At 47.0% G+C, this 17,615-nt stretch overlaps 2 protein-coding genes across 3 annotated transcripts; both read right to left on the bottom strand.

Annotated features, from left to right (window-relative positions):
* Positions 1 to 1,382: 1,382 nt before the first annotated feature.
* LOC139174409 (ras-related protein ORAB-1-like) lies at positions 1,383 to 9,961 on the bottom strand. Of its 2 annotated transcripts, none has more exons than XM_070764750.1 (7): positions 9,883 to 9,961; positions 8,459 to 8,562; positions 7,928 to 8,000; positions 7,212 to 7,307; positions 6,688 to 6,783; positions 4,071 to 4,202; positions 1,383 to 2,286 (listed from the first exon to the last, which is right to left on the bottom strand). In XM_070764750.1, exons 2-7 carry the CDS (start codon positions 8,479 to 8,481, stop codon positions 2,065 to 2,067), a joined length of 642 nt encoding a protein of 213 aa, XP_070620851.1. In that variant the 5' UTR covers positions 8,482 to 8,562; positions 9,883 to 9,961; the 3' UTR covers positions 1,383 to 2,064. The 2 variants fall into 2 exon arrangements, with proteins under 2 accessions (XP_070620851.1, XP_070620850.1); XM_070764749.1 differs by having other exon boundaries at positions 8,459 to 8,580; positions 9,883 to 9,957.
* An 812-nt stretch (positions 9,962 to 10,773) lies between these two features.
* On the bottom strand, positions 10,774 to 17,241 carry LOC139174399 (calcineurin B homologous protein 2-like). The gene is made up of 7 exons (XM_070764738.1): positions 17,127 to 17,241; positions 15,982 to 16,054; positions 14,535 to 14,615; positions 13,807 to 13,916; positions 12,941 to 13,002; positions 12,289 to 12,411; positions 10,774 to 11,555 (listed from the first exon to the last, which is right to left on the bottom strand). Exons 1-7 carry the CDS (start codon positions 17,194 to 17,196, stop codon positions 11,502 to 11,504), a joined length of 573 nt encoding a protein of 190 aa, XP_070620839.1. The 5' UTR covers positions 17,197 to 17,241; the 3' UTR covers positions 10,774 to 11,501.
* Positions 17,242 to 17,615: the final 374 nt, after the last annotated feature.

Here is a 17,615-nt window from a genome sequence, read left to right as displayed (position 1 = left end):
AGGGGTGGGGGAGAAATATATTTATTGAACACACACAAGGGGCCAAGGTGTGACAGCATCAATTTGACAGCATCCTCCCGAGTCTTCGGAGAAGGGCGGCATACAAGTCTAATAATTAATAATAATAATAATAATGATAATGATAATAATAACGACTCTGCTGCAATGACTCTGGCATAAGCCAGTGAAATTGGTCCCAGTGGTACCTGACACGCTGGGCGCAGGGCCAAAGGATCTCAGCAGACATTTGAAAACCATCGGAATTGACAAAATCTCCATCTGTCAATTGCAAAAGGCCGCTTTACTGGGATCGGCAAACATAATTTGCCGCTACATCACACAGTCCTAGGTGCTTGGGAAGCGTCCGACTGGTGATGAGATACGAAATCCAGCATAGTGACCTCGTTTGCTGTGTTGTATTGACATAATAATAATACAATACAAGGGTTGTAAAACGGGCAGGAGGATAATGAAATTTGGTGGGTCTAAAAATCATAGGATCTAAAAGGGGGGCAGCTGGATCAGAAGTCATGCAAATGGGGTCCCCCAGCTCAGCCCACCCTTCTCCTCCTCCTCCTCCCATCCACCCAATTGGACTGCGCGACAGCTGCATTATCGCAGTGTTTCCCAACCTTGGCAACTTGAAGATATTTGGACTTCAACTTCCATAATTCCCCAGCCAGCTTCGTTTTAGTCTTGGTTTGTTGTTCAGCCCAGTGCCTGAACTTTAAAAAGATGTGTGTTTTTTAAACACCGAGATTAAGTTGTGAAGTTAAATATTCTTGACTCATTCATGGCCTCTTGGAGGTAGGAAAAACAGGGCATATCGGCTGGAAATAAAAACCTAAATAAGAGTTTTTTTGCACCTCGTGGTGCCCGGATAAAAATATCCAGGAAAAGGGGTTTGTAGGTTAAAGAAAGAGGCTCTGCTAGTATCCAGAAGCGCTTGTGAATCACGATTGCAGATCTGCTGAACAGGGATGAAATACCTGAATTTTTTCCTAGCTGGTATTTATTTTGCTGAGTTCAGGACTTTTATTTCCGAGAAAAGGTTAGTGAGAATCCTGAGGTTTTTCTGCATCAATATTTCCCCCCACAAATTGGGGAGTGCTTTCAATTTTGGGCAAATTTACATTAGAAAAATCAAGCTAGGCCATTTATTTGTTGTATTTATATGCTGCGGACTCAGAGCGGCTGATTTTTAGATGTGTGGACTCCAATCCCCAGAATTCCTGGAACTTTAGGTCCACACATCAGAAAATGACCTAGCTTGAAAATAAATATCGGTGCATGTTAGATAGAACCATGCATTCCTACCATTTTTAAAAAAATTCAGAATCCTACCTTTCTTTTTCCTTAGGGAATCTTAAATTCTAGGGAAGCAGGCAAATGAGGGGAAGGGGGGGGGAAGCAAATTAAAAAACATTCCCAAGTTATGACGGATCGTTTTCACGGCTGCGTTAGAACCATGGAGAGAAATATTTGCCAAATTAATTTTTGTGTCGCCCCCCCCCCCAAGTGAGGAGAAAACCCGCCCCTGGGAAAGGGGATGATGGAGAGGAGAGGGGGTCTTCAGCCAGGAAATAAAGGGGGGTGTTACAGAAATGAGAGGAAGGGGCTGCAACCCCCCCCCCCAACGTGAAATGTAACCGAGGGCATGCGGTATGTATAACAGAATAACAGACGGGAGGGACCTCTGCTTATGTTGTGAGGAATGGAGTGGGGGGTCAGTGAGTTTCTTCCGAATGTGTGCTCCAACGTGGCCGTTTTCTGGATGGTGAGATGACCATGGCTGGACAGTGCAGTGGTCAGCCCTCTGGTCCAGGGCCTCCCGATGGCGAAAGAACCTGCCAGAAGAAAGAGGTGGATGAAGGACAAATGTCCAAAGTCCAGAAAAGTGGGAGCGAAGCCGGTGCAGATCCGAGCAGAGGCGACTTTAACGGTCAGACGCTCCGTTTTTGAGATTCCCAGTCTGCAGAGGGAAGCTGGCGAGGGTGGGTGGGTGGGTGGGCGCCCCCCTTCCCGGGCGCTCCCCAAACTCTGCCCTCTGTGGATGGCGGCCTCTCAGCAGCATCCTTTCCCTGCGTCTTCGCCGGCCCCTGCGCCGTCTTGCCGTAACGGGCCGCTCTGGATGTGGACGGCCGATTTGTGGCTGTCGTTCTGCGTCGGGCCACTGCTGACCCGGTTCTTGATTTCTGCCGCCATGGTCAAGAAAGCCTGCTCGACGTTGGTGGCGTTCTTGGCACTGGTTTCCAGGAAGGGCACGGCCAGCGAGTCGGCGTATTCCTGCATCCGGAGAGGGCAGAATAAGAGCCCGGATAAAAAAGCCCCTTACAGTCCTCGCTTAATGGACAGGTCTCACTGAACGACCGGTTGCTCAACTAACAAAGCTTGACGGAGCTCCCCAGAACTACCGTATTTTTGGTGTATAAGTGTTATGCCGGGCTTCACGTTACGAGCCCCAATTAAGTCTGAAGTGTAAATTCAAACACACAAACTGTTGTAAAGTAAACAAAGAGCCGGTTTATCAAAAGAAAAATATTGTACACACGCACTTTTAATCAGCCAAAGTGCTCTCCCACAAACCACAAGCCTGGAATGCTGTGAACAGCCAAAACAAAAGCAAAGCAGATAAAAAGCAGCTGTGAAGACATCACAGCCACCCGCCTTCAAGAGTCCTCAAGCTGTACTTAACTGTGATATAGTCAAAAAGTCCTGGTAAATCCCGAAGCAGTTCAAAATCAAACAGCACTCGTCCCTCACCAAACGGATAGTCTCCCACACCGAGAGGCAATGACATTGGCAATTTATCAGCATCCCCATTCGCCTAATTGCCCCAGCCACAGGTGTTCTCCCTTATTTTCTATAATACTTGCGCAGTTGTTCCCTTCTCTCCATAAACCTGCGCCTGCGAGCATCTATGAATCCCTCTTCCTCTGAATCTAATGATGATTCACTAATGGGGTCATTAGCTAATGGGCTGCCTGTCACTACCCGATCATCTGATCCTGCTTCACTCCCAGAATCTGCCCTTGACACAGTGTCCTCGCTGTCCAAAGCTGTTGGCAGCAAAACCGGTCTCTGATAACGTGAGGATTCTCCCAAACCAACCCCCACAGTCCTCGGAGCAGGAGCTGGCCCAGAGCCAACCACAACAATAGGACCCACCTTTTTCCTTCCTAAAAGAGGCTGATAATTAGGGTGCATCTTATACTCTGAATGTGGCCTTTTTTCCAGCCCTAACTAGCTGCTAACCATCCTCCCACTCTTACTTTGCAGGTTCTTTCATTGCTTCTCTCTGCAAAGAATGTTTTCCAAGCCCAAAGTCTTTGCAGGTTTTGTTTCTCTAACTTGCTCCGAGACTAGAACTCGCCGTCTCCTGATACAGTCCTGTAACCTTTAGCATCCGATATAAAATCTGTTCGTTTGCTCAGGATATTTATATTTTTACTTGGGGTAAAGATGGGAAACTTATAACTTCAGATAACACCATCTTGGAAACATAGAAGATTGATGGCAGAAAAGGACCTCCTGGTCCATCTAGTCTGCCCTTATACTATTTTCTGTATTTTATCTTAGGATGGATCTATGTTTATCCCAGGCATGTTCAGATTCAGTTACTGTGGATTTATCAACCACGTCTGCTGGAAGTTTGTTCCAAGGATCTACTACTCTTTCAGTAAAATAATATTTTCTCACGTTGCTTCTGATCTTTCCCCCAACTCACCTCAGATTGTGCCCCCTTGTTCTTGTGTTCACTTTCCTATTAAAAACACTTCCCTCCTGGACCTTATTTATTAACCCTTTCACATATTTAAATGTTTCGATCATGTCCCCCTTTCCCTTCTGTCCTCCAGACTATACAGACTGAGTTCATGAAGTCTTTCCTGATACGTTTTATGCTCAAGACCTTCCACCATCTTGCCCCTGACTGAACTACTGGTCGAGCAGGGTCGTAGCTTGGCAGTTCCCTCCAACCACATCTGGATCTCGTTCAGGGTAATGCCAGATCAAACCTGGAGTGGGACCTGCCCGCATCCCTTCCCCTCCTCCCCAGTCCCCAAATGCACCTTGGCAGTTGTGTAATCCACCGCTTTCTTGCTGGAGAGATCACTTTTGTTCCCCACAATCAGCTTGTTGACGTTCTCACTGGCGTAGCGAGTAATTTCCTCCAGCCACAGATGCATGTTGTTGAAGGAATCCTACAAGCAGGAGGAGGCGATGTCATAAAATACCTGGATTTGCAGTTATCGCTTCATTTGTACCTAATCCAGACACCTGTTTTTTCCTGGGCCAAAAGCTTTGCGCATATGTATGTACAGATTAATTGACAGATACATACATACAGATACATAGATACATATACATGCATACATATGTATATATATATATCTGTAGCAATAGCACTTAGACTTATATATCCCGCTTCCTAGTGCTTTTCCAGCCCTCTCTAAGCGGTTTACAGAATCAGCCTCTTGCCCCCAATAATCTGGGTCTTCATTTGACCCACCTCGGAAGGAAGGCTGAGTCAATCTGGAGCCAGTGGTGAGATTCGAACCGCTGAACTACGGCTAGGAGTTAGCTGAAGTAGCCTGCAGGGCTCCACTCTTAACGCCTGCACCACCTCGGCTAGATGTGTCTCTATGTATGTATGTATCTATCAATCATATATCTATATCTATATATACACTCTGTGTGTGTAAACATGTATTAGATATATTTATACGTTGTATATGTGTACAGACACACAATGTATAAATATATCTAATGTATGTTTTTGTAGATTTTCATGTGTACTGTATAGGTATGTAAGTCTTGCCGTATTCGGGTCTTTTCCTGTGTAAGATGTAAAATCTTACATGGGAAAGGACCCGAATATTTATTTATATATTTTTATTTATTTATTTTGTCCAATACACAATGAGGGTTTTAGTGGGCATATATCTATATAAACATAGTAAAATACATGATGAAGGTTATAGAGGAGATACTCATAGTAAAATATATCTAAGAAATAATAGAAAAGAATATATAGGAATAGAACATATCAATGAAAGAATAGAAGAAGAGACATAGGAATAGAAGAAAGGTATAGGAGATATAGGAGAGCAATAGGACAGGGGATGGAAGGCACTCTAGTGCACTTGTACTTGCCCCTTACTGACCTCTTAGGAATCTGGATAGGTCAACCATGGATAATCTAAGGGTAAAGTGTTGGGGATTTGGGGAGGACACTATGGAGTCCGGTAATGAGTTCCACGCTTCAACAACTCGGTTACTGAAGTCATATTTTTTACAGTCAAGTTTGGAGCGGTTAATATTAAGTTTAAATCTGTTGTCTGCTCTTGTGTTGTTGTGGTTGAAGCTGAAGTAGTCGCCGACAGGCAGGACGTTGCAGCATATGATCTTGTGGGCAATACTTAGATCTTGTTTAAGGCGTCTTAGTTCTAAACTTTCTAGGCCCAGGATTGAAAGTGTAGTCTCGTAGGGTATTCCAGACCTACATATTTAATGTATATACATACATACACACACGTCAGTGGAGAAGTCATATTCATTTTACAATTGTGTTAGTAACTTAACAACTCCAGTGTAACCACTGTGACAAGAAAGGTTTAAAAATGGGGCAAAACTCACTTAACAACAGAAACGTTGGACTCAATTGTGGTGATAAGTCGAGGATTAACTGTACTTATAGAAGCTGAGGAAAGTTAGTGGTTGGAAGGATGGAGCAAAGAAGATAAAATAACAGATGTGGAAAGGAAACGGGAAGAATTCCATAAGTCTTTAAACGTGGCAACTTTCTAAGACTTGTGGACTTCAACTCCCAGAATTCCTCAGCCACAAGTCTTTAAAGTTGCCAAGTTTGGAGTTCCATGTTCCAGTTCCACACCCACCCACCCCCTGGATGGAGGCACCCAACAATGCTGCTTCTTCGCCTGCTGTGGAGAAAACACCAGCCTTATGTTGTGGTCAGCTCTGGCCCAACTCCTGCCCCAAGGACTGTGGATGTGGAGGAGACATCCACATGCTGCCGGCCTGTTTTGCCCCCCGGTGGAATCTGATGATGAAGGCTCCTCTGACCAAGAAGACATGAGTGACAGGGAGGAGGAGAGCGTGGCAGACAGCTCAGAAGGAGATCAATTCTCTAGCTCCTCCTTGGATTCGGAACAAGAGTTAATGATAGAGCCACGCATGCGGAGAGCGATGCATAGGCAGCAACAACTGAGAGATTATTATCAAAGAAAATGAGGCCACCTGTGGTTGGGTGGGGCTGTGGTCATGAGTGAGGCTGCTATAAAGAGCAGCCTGTGGGTTTGGCCATTGAGGAGGATTATCTGATCGTTGTGTTTCGTGCCTGCTTTACTGACTTTGACCTTTTGTGGGCTGATTTTCCCCCGCTTTGAAACTAAACCAGAGCCAAGTGTGTTTCACTTTGTGAAAGAAGAAGGACTTTGAATTGCCTCACAGCTGCAAGCTAAGTATCTCAGAACTGATAAGGGACTTGTACAAATTACCAGTTTGTTTGGAGACGAGGGCTCTTGGCTATACCAAAAGAGGGCTTGGTTTAAGTGAATTTTCATTATAAAGAACATTGTTTTGAATTTTCAAACGTGTGTGTGTCTGAAATTTGTACCTGTGAATTTTTGGGAGGAGTCTACCAGAGAGCCCGACAGAACACCTTACCTGGTCTGTCACATCGTAGACAATGATAATGCCATGCGCGCCTCGGTAGTAGCTGGAAGTGATGGTCCGGAATCGTTCCTGGCCGGCCGTGTCCCACTGAGTAGGAAAGAAAGACCCTCACAACAGGAAATAACAGGAGACAAAGACCAATATTGACCATTCCTTGTTTGGTTATAATGGCGTGGTTTATTCTCCAGCCTTGTATGGATGCATGAAGTAGCCAACATTTCAAACGTTGACGTCTCGTTTTTGGCGTTTTATAGAATTCCTAGGCATTGATTAATGTGCCGAATTCCACACATGAAATTTCACACAAGTTTGTGACTGTAACATATACAACGGCCGTCTTGATGAATTGGTTTTCCATCCTAGGAGTAACTCCTGAGTAAGAACTTCAGCAGCTCTAGTTTCCCAAGTGAAGGATGAGAACTAGCTCTGCCTAGTTATGCAGAAGTTACGCCAGAGGTCTAAAGAGGGGAGGGAACTTCTCAACCACTCTCCTAACCCCCCCTGGAGATACTCACAATTTGCAACTTGATGGTCCTTCCTTCCAGCTCTATGGTCCGGATTTTGAAGTCCACTCCAATGGTGCTAATGTAACTGTCCGTGTAGGTGTCATCCTGGAAGGAAGAAAAAAACAATCTGAAATGGGTCCCTCACCTTTTCCGTCCAGCACCTGCTGACTTCAGGATTAGGTCCCACAGAGTGGGTCTTCTCCGGGTCCCGTCAACCAAACAATGTTGCTTGGCAGGACCCAGAGGAAGAGCCTTCTCTGTGGCGGCCCCGACCCTCTGGAACCAACTCCCCCCAGAGATTAGAATTGCCCCCATCCTCCTCGCCTTTCGTAAGCTGCTTAAAACCCACCTCTGCCGCCAGGCATGGGGGAACTAAGATACACTTTCCCCCTAGGCCTTCACAATTTTATGCATGGTATGTTTGTATGTATGATTGGTTTTTTATATAATGGGTTTTTAATTGTTTTTTTAGTATTGGATTTTGTTGTACTGTTTTACTGCTGTTGTTAGCCGCCCCGAGTCTGCGGAGAGGGGCGGCATACAAATCCAATAAATAATAATAATAATAATGATAATGATAATAATTGCAAAAAAGTCCTCTGAGCATTTTCTCAGAAGCCTCCTCCTCCTCTAGGCCCAAACTCAACCCAGCCCTGAAAACGAGGCCCCGAGTTTGAATCCTGCCTGCTCTTCCCCATCAGTTCGCACCCCAAATCCCCTCTTACCGCGAACCGTAGCAGGAGGCAGGACTTGCCCACTCCGGAATCTCCGATGAGCAGCAGCTTAAATAAATAATCGCTGTGGTTGAAGAAGCAAAAATAAAAAAAAAGGATCAGCATTTAAATATATGATGCCGCCAAGCTTGGGGGTCATTAGATTCTACCCTTTGGCCAATGAATGTGTAGTGGGATTGTTTGAATGGACGTGTGTGTATGCTAATAGGCTTTTTTTACTTTTAAAAATGTCATTCTTAATTTTAATTAATCATATCTCGATGTATACTTTTTATATGTTGTAAGCTGTCCCAAGTCTTTGGAGAGGGGCAGCATATAAATTTAATTAATAATAATAATAATAATAATAATAATAATAATAATAATAATAATAATAATAAGTGGGCAGAAGGATTCCCTGGCTTACAACCACTTGTTTACCAATGAAATACAAGCAGTCGGTATTTACGACAGTTGCAATGTCCTTTATTTATGGGATCACCGTGTGTGATCTTCACCGCTTCTTGGTTGCGGGCTACTTACTACTCGGGGCTGATGGTTGACATGGTAGCCCCTGTTCCTTCCCCAAGTCCAGCGTTCCCACCAGTTTGAGTTCACCAAGCGTTGGCTTCTTAGGTTGTGACTGTCTTTGGGGCAAGTAAAGTCTGTGTGGGTCCAAATTTTTTGTATTGGTAACTTTAAAATTAAAAATAAATAAACAACGCTACAGAGCCCTGAACACCAGAACAACTAGACACAAGAAGAGTTTCCCCCCCAAACGCCATCACTCTGCTAAACAAATAATCCCCTCAACACTGTCACACTATTTTCTAAGTCTGCACAACTATTACTTTTCTCATTGTTCCCATCACCCATTTGCTGCCACAAGTGATTGTATGATTGTGTTGCTTGTATCCTTACAATTTATATACTGACGGGTTCTTCTCATGCACCTCTTGAAACATTTAATGCAATTTAATCCCAAAGGTGCTTTTCCAAGAGACAACCGGCTGGGGAATTCTAGGAATTGTAGTCCACAGGGTGGATGGACCTCCCTGCCTAAGATCAGGGGTTGGACTAGAAGACCTCCAAGGCCCCTTCCAACTTTTGTTAGTCTGCATCCTTGTTTAGAATTCTGGTTAAGGAGGGCCCCACAGTCCTTTGTGGCTTGTTTTGTTCTTTTGCATTTACTTGGGATGGGCCTAAGAGGACCCCCACCCCTCCACCCACACTGCATTGAGCAGCCCCATAGATTGAATTCACCCCTTTTTCCATCCTGGAGATTCCCCAACCAGACTTGGGAGGATGCAAATATGCATCTATAAATCTCTCTCTCTATATATATATATATATATATTACAAGGCAGAAGCCCCAGGATCAAATCCCAGTAAGGGTATGGCTGGGTGATGAGGCCAGAACAAGGCCGAAATAGCGCTATCTTAGTCTCCCTTAATTTTAAATATTCAGCAAAAATATGTGATTCATATACAATGTGTGTGTATATATAACATTATCTATCTATCTATCTATCTATCTATCTATCTATCTATCTATCTATCTATCTATCTATCTATCTATCTATCTATCTATCATCTATTTATCTATGTATCCACCCACCCACCCACCCACCCACCTACCTACCTACCTACCATCTCTCTCTCTCTCTAGGGGTTGTCGGTTCCTTAAATTCTGGGCCCCATTGCAAGGCAGCTGCTGGTGGAGGTGGACAATGCACACCCCACAACTGCACCAATTCAGACCCTCCCCTCTAGGATGAGCAGGGACTCCCCACCCCCAGAACCAAGGCAAAGAGGGTTTTGTCTTTTATCCAAAGTAGGTTTGGCTTTTTCCTCCCTGCAGTCCGACTGTCCCCCTCCCCTTGGGAAGACCGAGCCCAGTCCGACCCCCCCCCCCTTCCTGTTGGGTCTGGGGTCGCCCGAGGGGAAGCCGGTGAGGGCGGCCTTACCTGCAGCGGGGCCAGAGATGCGCTCCGCAGAAGCGAAGGCGGAGGTCCGCGAAGGATGCTCGGGCAGGCAAGGCAAGGGAGGGGGCTTCCCTACCTGCAGGGCGGGGGGCGCGGGGGGTTCCGGCTGCTCAGGCCGGCCATGCCGGGGGGGGGGAGAGGAAGCCCCGGACGGTGCCCCGATGCAAAGTGAGGGCGGGGATGGAGACAAAGAGCCCCGGGCGACCCCCGCCCCTCCCAAGCAGCAGCTGGCGCGCTCCGTCCCCGGCCGGCTGTCCTGCAGCGGGGGAGGGAGGGAGGGAGGGGGGGCTCCAGCTGGGCGCGCGCCCATTGGCCAGCCCCATGAATGACGTCATGAGGCCATGCTGCAGTGGGGGGGGCGAGGATCAGCTGGTCCAGGTGGGGAGGGGGCGGCCCCGCTGGGGTGAGGATGGGCTGGGCAGGCGCCTCCAGGAGCTCAGCCAGCATCCTTCTGCATTTGGTACCCACCCGGCTGGGGAGGGGGGGGTCTGCACACGTGCGAAGGGAGGAGGAGGTTTGCTTTGCATCCAGGGCCCTTCACCGGTGGAACGCCTTGCCACCAGAAATTGTGGGGTGCTCCCTCAATGGAGGTTTCTCTCCCCTTCTCTCTCTTTCATTCTCTTCTCTCTTTTTCTTTCTCCCTCTTTCTCTCTCTCAGAGCACTAACATACTTTCAGCTGCCAGGAAAGTTCGCCCACTGGCGATCAACAGCCCTGCCGTACATCGCATTCCAGGGTGGGGGGCGGGGGCTGGGGGGGGCTGAGCTGCCAATTGCCCAAATTCCTCTGAGCCAAGAATTTGCCAGGGTGTCGGGTGGAATCCTGGGAGGAAAGTTAAAAATGCGAAAAAGAAGAGAAAACCCAGAAACGCCTCCAAAGGCCCAGGAAGCATTTAATCGATATAATTGTTTAAGTCTAGCACGGAATTTTGCTGCCTCACTTAGTGTCCATTTTCCACACTGATTTTGCTAGTCAGAAGCCGGCTGGAATAGGTCACACATAGTGACCGCGTGATCTCCTGCGATGGTCACAAGGGCCAGGACTGGCTAGAAGTCACCTTTTCAGCGCTGTTGTAACTTCCATCTGCCACGAAGGAAACGGTTATAAATTCTGAAATTGCTTTCAGGCCCCTTCTATAGATCCTGGAACCATTTGCAAAACAGCCTGGAAATATGCAAGGCCTGATTAATTTATTAATGACATTTTTTGTTAATTGATAATTAATAAAAATTAACTGATCTTTATGAGCCCACTGTGTGTGAAGCAGCTGCCAAAAAAAGCTAATACAAGATCCCGCGAAGCACCAGTGGCCACACCTGGAAGACTGCAACCAATTTTGGCCACCACACGACAAAAAAGATGTCAACAGATTCACGGCTCGTTTTTCAGATCCCGGTTGTCCTAATTCCTAACGGGAAGCCTAAGTCTCGCCCAGCAGGCCAAGTGGCAAGCGTCCACCGTCCGAACTCCTGGGTCGCATCTCTGAAACAAGCTTTCTGTGCATGCTCAGGAACCCGCCGAGAGAGCTGGTCAAATTCCAGAGGCCATTTTTTCTCGCCCTTCACCATAAAATCCTTTTGCGGGGACGCTTTGGGGCCTCCCTCATTTCAGGATTCGTAGACTCATCTTCCGTTCAATATTCAGCTTTTCCACTGACTGCAAAAACAAAAGAGGGAGGGAGATTTTAGGAAAAAAAAACCTTGATAATAATTTAATTAATAATATAATATAATAAATATAATATAATAATATATAAATATATAATATAATATAATATAATAATATATAAATATATAATATAATATAATATAATATAACATGACATATAATATTTATATAGTATAGAATAGTATAATATAATAATATAATGTAATGTAATATAATAATAATAATATAAAAATAATAATAATGATCTGAAAATCAAGGTGCAAGGACTCTGGCACAAGCCCGTGAAAGTGGTCCCAGTGACCTTTCGTACGCTGGGCGCAGGGCCAAAGGATCTCAGTGGACATTTGAAAACCACCAGAATTGACAAAATCTCCACCTGTCAATTGCAAAAGGCCGCTTGACTGGGATCGGCACACATAATTCACTGCTACATCACGCAGTCCTAGGTGCTTGGGAAGCGCCCGACTGGTGATGGAATACGAAATCCAGCAGAGTGATCTCGTTTGCTGTGTTGTTGAAATAACAACAACAACAACAACAGAGTTGGAAGGGACCTTGGAGGTCTTCTAGTCCAACCCCCTGCTTGGGCAGGAAACCCTACACTACAGACAGATGGCTATCCAACATCTGCTTAAAAACTCCCAGTGTTGGAGCACTCACAACTTCTGGAGGCAAGGAGTTCCACGGATCAATTGTTCTCACTGTCAGGAAATTGACTGACCTTGGCGAACTCTTCAAAGGAGATGGCGTTGTCTCCATCTCGGTCGGCCTCCTGGATGGTCCGGTCCGTGATATTCTCCAGCTGATCGTCGGTCACCTGAAGACCCACCATCATTCGCAAGACCTGGGTGCGAACAGAGACAGCCGATGCTGAGGGCAGCCAGAGGGGGATTGGGGTGTGTGTGTTGTGGATTCCCACCCATTTTGGCATCTCTTGACGAAGGTCAAACATGGATTTTACAGGGAAGGGCTGACCCTCCGCTAAGAAGAGAGTCCACGGTACAAGTTAAGCTGTTCACCGTTTTCCACAGGGGTGGAATTGAACCCAGGGCCGCCCCAAATCTGTTTCTCACTGCAAGAGGAGGATACGGCAGGGCTGCTTAGCACATGCCCAGCGCATGCTTTTCGCCAGAGGCATCAGCACAGAGCATCTAGCTTTGCGTCTCTCAACCATGGCAACTTGGAGTTGAGTAGACCTCAACTCCCAGAATTCCCCAGTCAGCTTAGCTGGAACAGGCTTGGGAGGGAACTTGGAGCTGTCAGGAAGTTTGTCCTTAATTCTAAATTGCTTCTCTCTCGGATTAATTTCCACCCATTGTTTCTAGTCCTGCTTTCAGGGGTTTGGGAGAATAGGCCACCCAGCAATTGGTTACCTGCAGCATTTCCACCCGCGAGATCTTCCCATCCTTGTCTTGGTCGTATAACTGAAAAGCAACTTTACCAGAATCAGAAAAAGCAAGAATTAGAACCACGGATGGCAAGGAGAGGATATACAATGCCAACTCTCACAAGACTGAATGGATTCTCCATCCATCCATCCATCCATCCATCCATCCATCCATCCATCCATCCATCCATCCATCCATCCATCCATCTATCCAATCTTTCTTTCTTTAGAAACATAAAAACAGAAGACTGACGGCAGAAAAAGACCTCCTGGTCCATGTAGTCTGCCCTTATACTATTTCCTGTATTTTATCTTACAATGGATCTATGTTTATCCCAGGCATGTTTACATTCAGTTACTGTGGATTTACCAACCACGTCTGCTGGAAGTTTGTTCCAAGCATCTACTCCTCTTTCAGTCATATTTTATCACGTTGCTTTTGATCTTTCCCCCAACTAACCTCAGATTGTTCTTGTGTTCACTTTCCTATTAAAAACACTTCCCTCCTGAACCTTATTTAACCCTTGAACTTATTTAAATGTTTCGATCATGTCCCCCCTTTTCCTCCTGTCCTCCAGACTCTACAGACTGAGTCCATGAAGTCTTTCCTGATACGTTTTATGCTTAAGACCTTCCACCATTCTTGTAGCCCGTCTTTGGACCCCTTCAATTTTGTCAATATCTTTTTGTAGGTGAGGTCTCTAGAACTTCTTTCTTTCTTTCTTTCTTTCTTTCTTTCTTTCTTTCTTTCTTTCTTTCTTTCTTTCTTTCTTCATTCCTTTTATTAATTTGCATCCTGCCTTTATTATTTTTACAATTAATTCAAGGCAGCGAATGTATTTTAATACTCACACTTCAGCTTGCTAAGGTGGCTGTTGATGTCCTCGGGGTTGCCAGGTGCCTCCACTGGCCGGAAGTGAGCGAGCACGCGAGCAAAGGAGCGGAAGTCGGCCTCTTCATTCCTGGGGGGGCAGGGGGGGAGAGAACAAAACTTGGCATTGCTGTGGGTCATTCTAAGAATGTTCCTCATCTGGGGACATTACCGGATAAGGAGAATAAGTAGAATAAGAACAGAAGGAAGCTACTTATATATAAACACTCCCTTTTATAACTGATGATGTACCCTAGTTGGGTCATGAGATGTCTACAAGAAAACCACCAAGCTCAGAGAGGTTACCAAAGCGCCTGCCATTCGAGCACCAACAATTTGGCCCCTTTGGAAGTCCGAGAGGTCTGCCATTTCTAGAAGGTTATAACCAATTTCCTTGAATTTCTGTTTAAAAAAAAAGGTAGTTTAAAAAAACATATCAAATAACAGATTTTTTAAAAAAAACATTAAAATATGTCAAGTTTTGATTGATTTGAACATGTTCAAACATGATGCCAAAAAGTCAAGTGTTTCCATTTTTCTGTCCATCCCCTGTATGTTGGTCTTGCATTTATGCATACAGTATTTTGTATTTGTAATTTTGTATGTTGTATGTTGATTTGTTTTTTTAATTTATTTTTAAAAGCAGCATGGCCTAGCCAGGCTCGGCCCCTCCTCCCTGGCTGGACTTTGGAGGTTTTCCCAGACTCACCCATCCGGGAAGAAGGCGTTGATGATCCGGTCTCCGATAGGGTTCACTGCCAACTGGCCAATCCCTTCCAGATCGTAGCGGCTATCAAGAGCCAAAGAGAAAAAACAGTTAAGTTTACAGCAACCGATTAAAGACCTGCGGACTTCAACTCCCCAAATTCCCCTGCCAGCTTTGGAATTCTGGGAATTGGAGTCCACAAGTCTTCAAGCAAAGCTGGCTGGGGAACTCTGGGAGCTGAAGTCCAAAATTGCCAAGGTTTAAGCTGTAGATTCGCATGGGAATGAATTGCATTGTCTAAGACGTTCCACTGTTTGGCTCAGATGTGTCCCAGGGCAGTGAAGGGGAGCAAAACAGGGCGTGAACTGGACGCGCAAATAATCAAATGCAGATGTCAGTCGGCGGCAATAAAATAAGGCTGTGCCAAATTTCCTGTTTCCAAAACAAAGAGGCATTTTGAGAGGCTTGTCCTTCGCTCCCCGTTCTTCTGGAATCGGCTGTTTTCCTGTTGATTGCTACCTGCTGCGGAGGCTTTGTTTACAAGTGTGGGAGGCAGAGTTGTTTTTGGAGACTGCTGAAAATGCAGCTTCTTTCCAGGGGCCTCGGTTTATTTTATTTTTTAAATTAGTTTTATTAATTTTTAATAATTTTTTGATAATTATTTTATTTGACTGAAAGAGTCGTAGATGCTTGGAACAAACTCCCAGCAGACGTGGTCGGTCAATCCACAGGAACTGAATTGAAACATGCTTGGGATCAACATAGATCCATCCTAAGATAAAGTACAGGGAATAGTATCAGGGCAGACGAGATGGACCAGGAGGTCTTTTTCTGCCGTCAGTCTTCTATGTTTCTACGTTTCTAATAATAATAAAAACAGATGCACACTACAGAAAAACAGTGCACCCAACATCATTCATTCAGTCCCTCCACCAAATGAGGGTGAACTGATTTATAACATTTTAAACCAAGAACATTAGCATATTTACAAATTGTAGAGCGAGTCCAGTTTATTCTTTATAACCCGGTCTCGAATGCTACTGACCATAAAGTCTCCAACCGGTCCCATCTCCCCATCAGTTCTTCATTTCCATCCATCATATTCATTTTAGTTGCCATAATTTCAAACTGAATGTGTTCCACCCTGTACCGGGAGCAGTTGTGTATTGTGCTCTTTTTCTGTTATTTTTTCTAAGTTGCCTTTCATCAACCTTTTTTTTAGGGGGGGGGGATTTGCTTTCTCTGTTTTTGAAAAGGGCTAAAAACAAAACCCTCATTGACCAAGAGAATTTGGTTTTTAACCTTCGGGGGTTTGTCCTTCTACCTTTCTGCTGGTGAAAACCTCCGTGTAGTGATAAGAAAGGTTCAAGCTTTGAAGATGCACCTTGTGGCCCCAAAGCCCCCAATCCCCTTTCCTGCCCCCCGTCTCTGCCCCCCCCTCCTCACTTACTTCAGGTAGCCCTTGTCGTCCCTGTCCAAGGCCTGGAAGCGCTGGTAGAGGCGGGCAAGGCTGGCTTCGGAAACTGGGCCAAAGGAGAGAACAAGAGGGCACCATCCATTGTAGGAAAGAGCATTTAGCATTTAGACTTATCAACCACTTCATGGTGCTTTTCCAATGGTTGACTGAATCAGCCTCTTGCCCCCCAACAATCTGGGTCCTTATTCGACCCACCTCAGAAGGAAGGAAGGAAGGAAGGAAGGAAGGAAGGAAGGAAGGAAGGAAGGAAGGAAGGAAGGATGGATAATAGCAATAGCAATAGCTTTTAGACTTATATACCACTTCATGGTGCTTTTCCAGCCCTCTCTAAGCAGCTTACAGAGAGTCAACCTCTTGCCCCCAACAGTCTGGGTCCTCCTTTGACCCACCTGGGAGGGACAGAAGGCTGAGTCCACCTTGAGCTGGTGGTGAGATTCGAACTGCAGAACGACAGCTAGCAGTCAACAGAACCAGCTTGTAGTACTGCACTCTAACCATTGTGCCACCCTGCTCTTACAGGGCTGCCAGGTTCCCATGACTTGGCAGGTGAACCGAGTTTATGGGGGCAACAGGTGTTGGTTTGAGGAGGGGGGTGGGCTGGATTCCCAGGGAGGAGGGTTGGCTCTCGCATTTAAGGGGCAACTGGGGGGGGAGCGATCGAGAAGAGGAGCCTCGACCCTCTGCCCAGCAAGCAGGCGAAACTTCTTCCCCCCTCCCCTCATTGCTCCTCGGCCCAATCTGGCTGCTCCCCCACCCCCGAGGCGGAGAAGCAGCTGGGATGGGCGGAGCGTCGAGTCTTAAGGGGAGGGGCTCGGGGAGGGGTCCTCATGCAAGCAGGAGGGGCGGGAGAGGAGGGCTCCTTGCTGATAGCCCCCTCCCCTCCCCGGCCTCTCCAGCCCCCCCCCCTTTCCCGGAGACCCAATCCCGGTTGGCCAACCCAACCGGCTTTCTGCGGGACCCCCACCCCGAGCTCCTCTCCCTCTGGGGTCTCGCGGAGCCCCCCCTCGTGCTGCCCCTTCTCAACCGACGCCCCCCCCGGCTCTGCCGCGGATGATGGGAGTTGGAGTCCTCGGAGGAGAAGGGAGAGAGAGAGCGAGAGGAAGCCTCCAGCGCCTTACAGCCGGTCTCTGCCAGGATCGCCTCTTGCTCCGGGAGCGGCCGTTGCTCCTGCGAGCCCTGCGCGCCCATCGCGGACCCCGGACTGCCGGAGGAGGAGGAGGAGCGGCCAGAAGGTCAGCCCCGGCTGAGGCTTGGCCCTGCCCCGGGTCAGAGGAGGGCGGCTACCCGGACCGCCCCGCTTGGCTCCCGGCCCCCGACAGCCGCCGCCTCGGCCGAGCTCAACTCCGCGGGCGTCAGCAATGGTGGCGACTCGGGAGGGGTCTTCTTTGAGGGTTTAGCCCTCCCCCCAGGGGCTGGCTGGCAAGAGAGAGAAGTAGTAGGAGAAGGGGGTGGGAGGAGATGGGCTGCCAGAAGGGAACCCAGGCTGGGGGGGGGGGGGGGGGGCGCTTCAGCCGCTTCCCACAAGGGGGAGGCAAGTGGGCTGGGGGCTTCGGGGAAAGCCCCTTTCCCTGCCAGGGCGGTGACCATGGACCGTGGGTAAAGTTTGG

Source organism: Erythrolamprus reginae, chromosome 11, assembly GCF_031021105.1.
Source record: "Erythrolamprus reginae isolate rEryReg1 chromosome 11, rEryReg1.hap1, whole genome shotgun sequence".
In the NCBI taxonomy this organism is placed as follows: Eukaryota; Metazoa; Chordata; class Lepidosauria; order Squamata; family Dipsadidae; genus Erythrolamprus; species Erythrolamprus reginae.
The sequence above is the reverse complement of the archived record's forward strand: the minus strand, read 5'-3'. Positions and strand labels throughout refer to the sequence as shown.

Bases quoted from the DNA above. Each gene is read 5' to 3' on its own strand.
- LOC139174409 (XM_070764750.1), bottom strand. From the start codon at position 8,481: ATGTCAACCATCAGCCCCGAGTA. The intron at 8,001-8,458 runs GTAAGTAGCCCG...CTTCAACCACAG, and splicing joins TCAACCATCAGCCCCGAGTA to CGATTATTTATTTAAGCTGC. The intron at 7,308-7,927 runs GTAAGAGGGGAT...TCTTCCTTCCAG, and splicing joins GCCTCCTGCTACGGTTCGCG to GATGACACCTACACGGACAG.
- LOC139174399 (XM_070764738.1), bottom strand. From the start codon at position 17,196: ATGGGCGCGCAGGGCTCGCAGGAGCAACGGCCGCTCCCGGAGCAAGAG. The intron at 16,055-17,126 runs GTAAGGCGCTGG...CCTTTGGCCCAG, and splicing joins GATCCTGGCAGAGACCGGCT to TTTCCGAAGCCAGCCTTGCC. The intron at 13,917-14,534 runs GTGAGTCTGGGA...CTGCCCCCCCAG, and splicing joins AACGCCTTCTTCCCGGATGG to GAATGAAGAGGCCGACTTCC.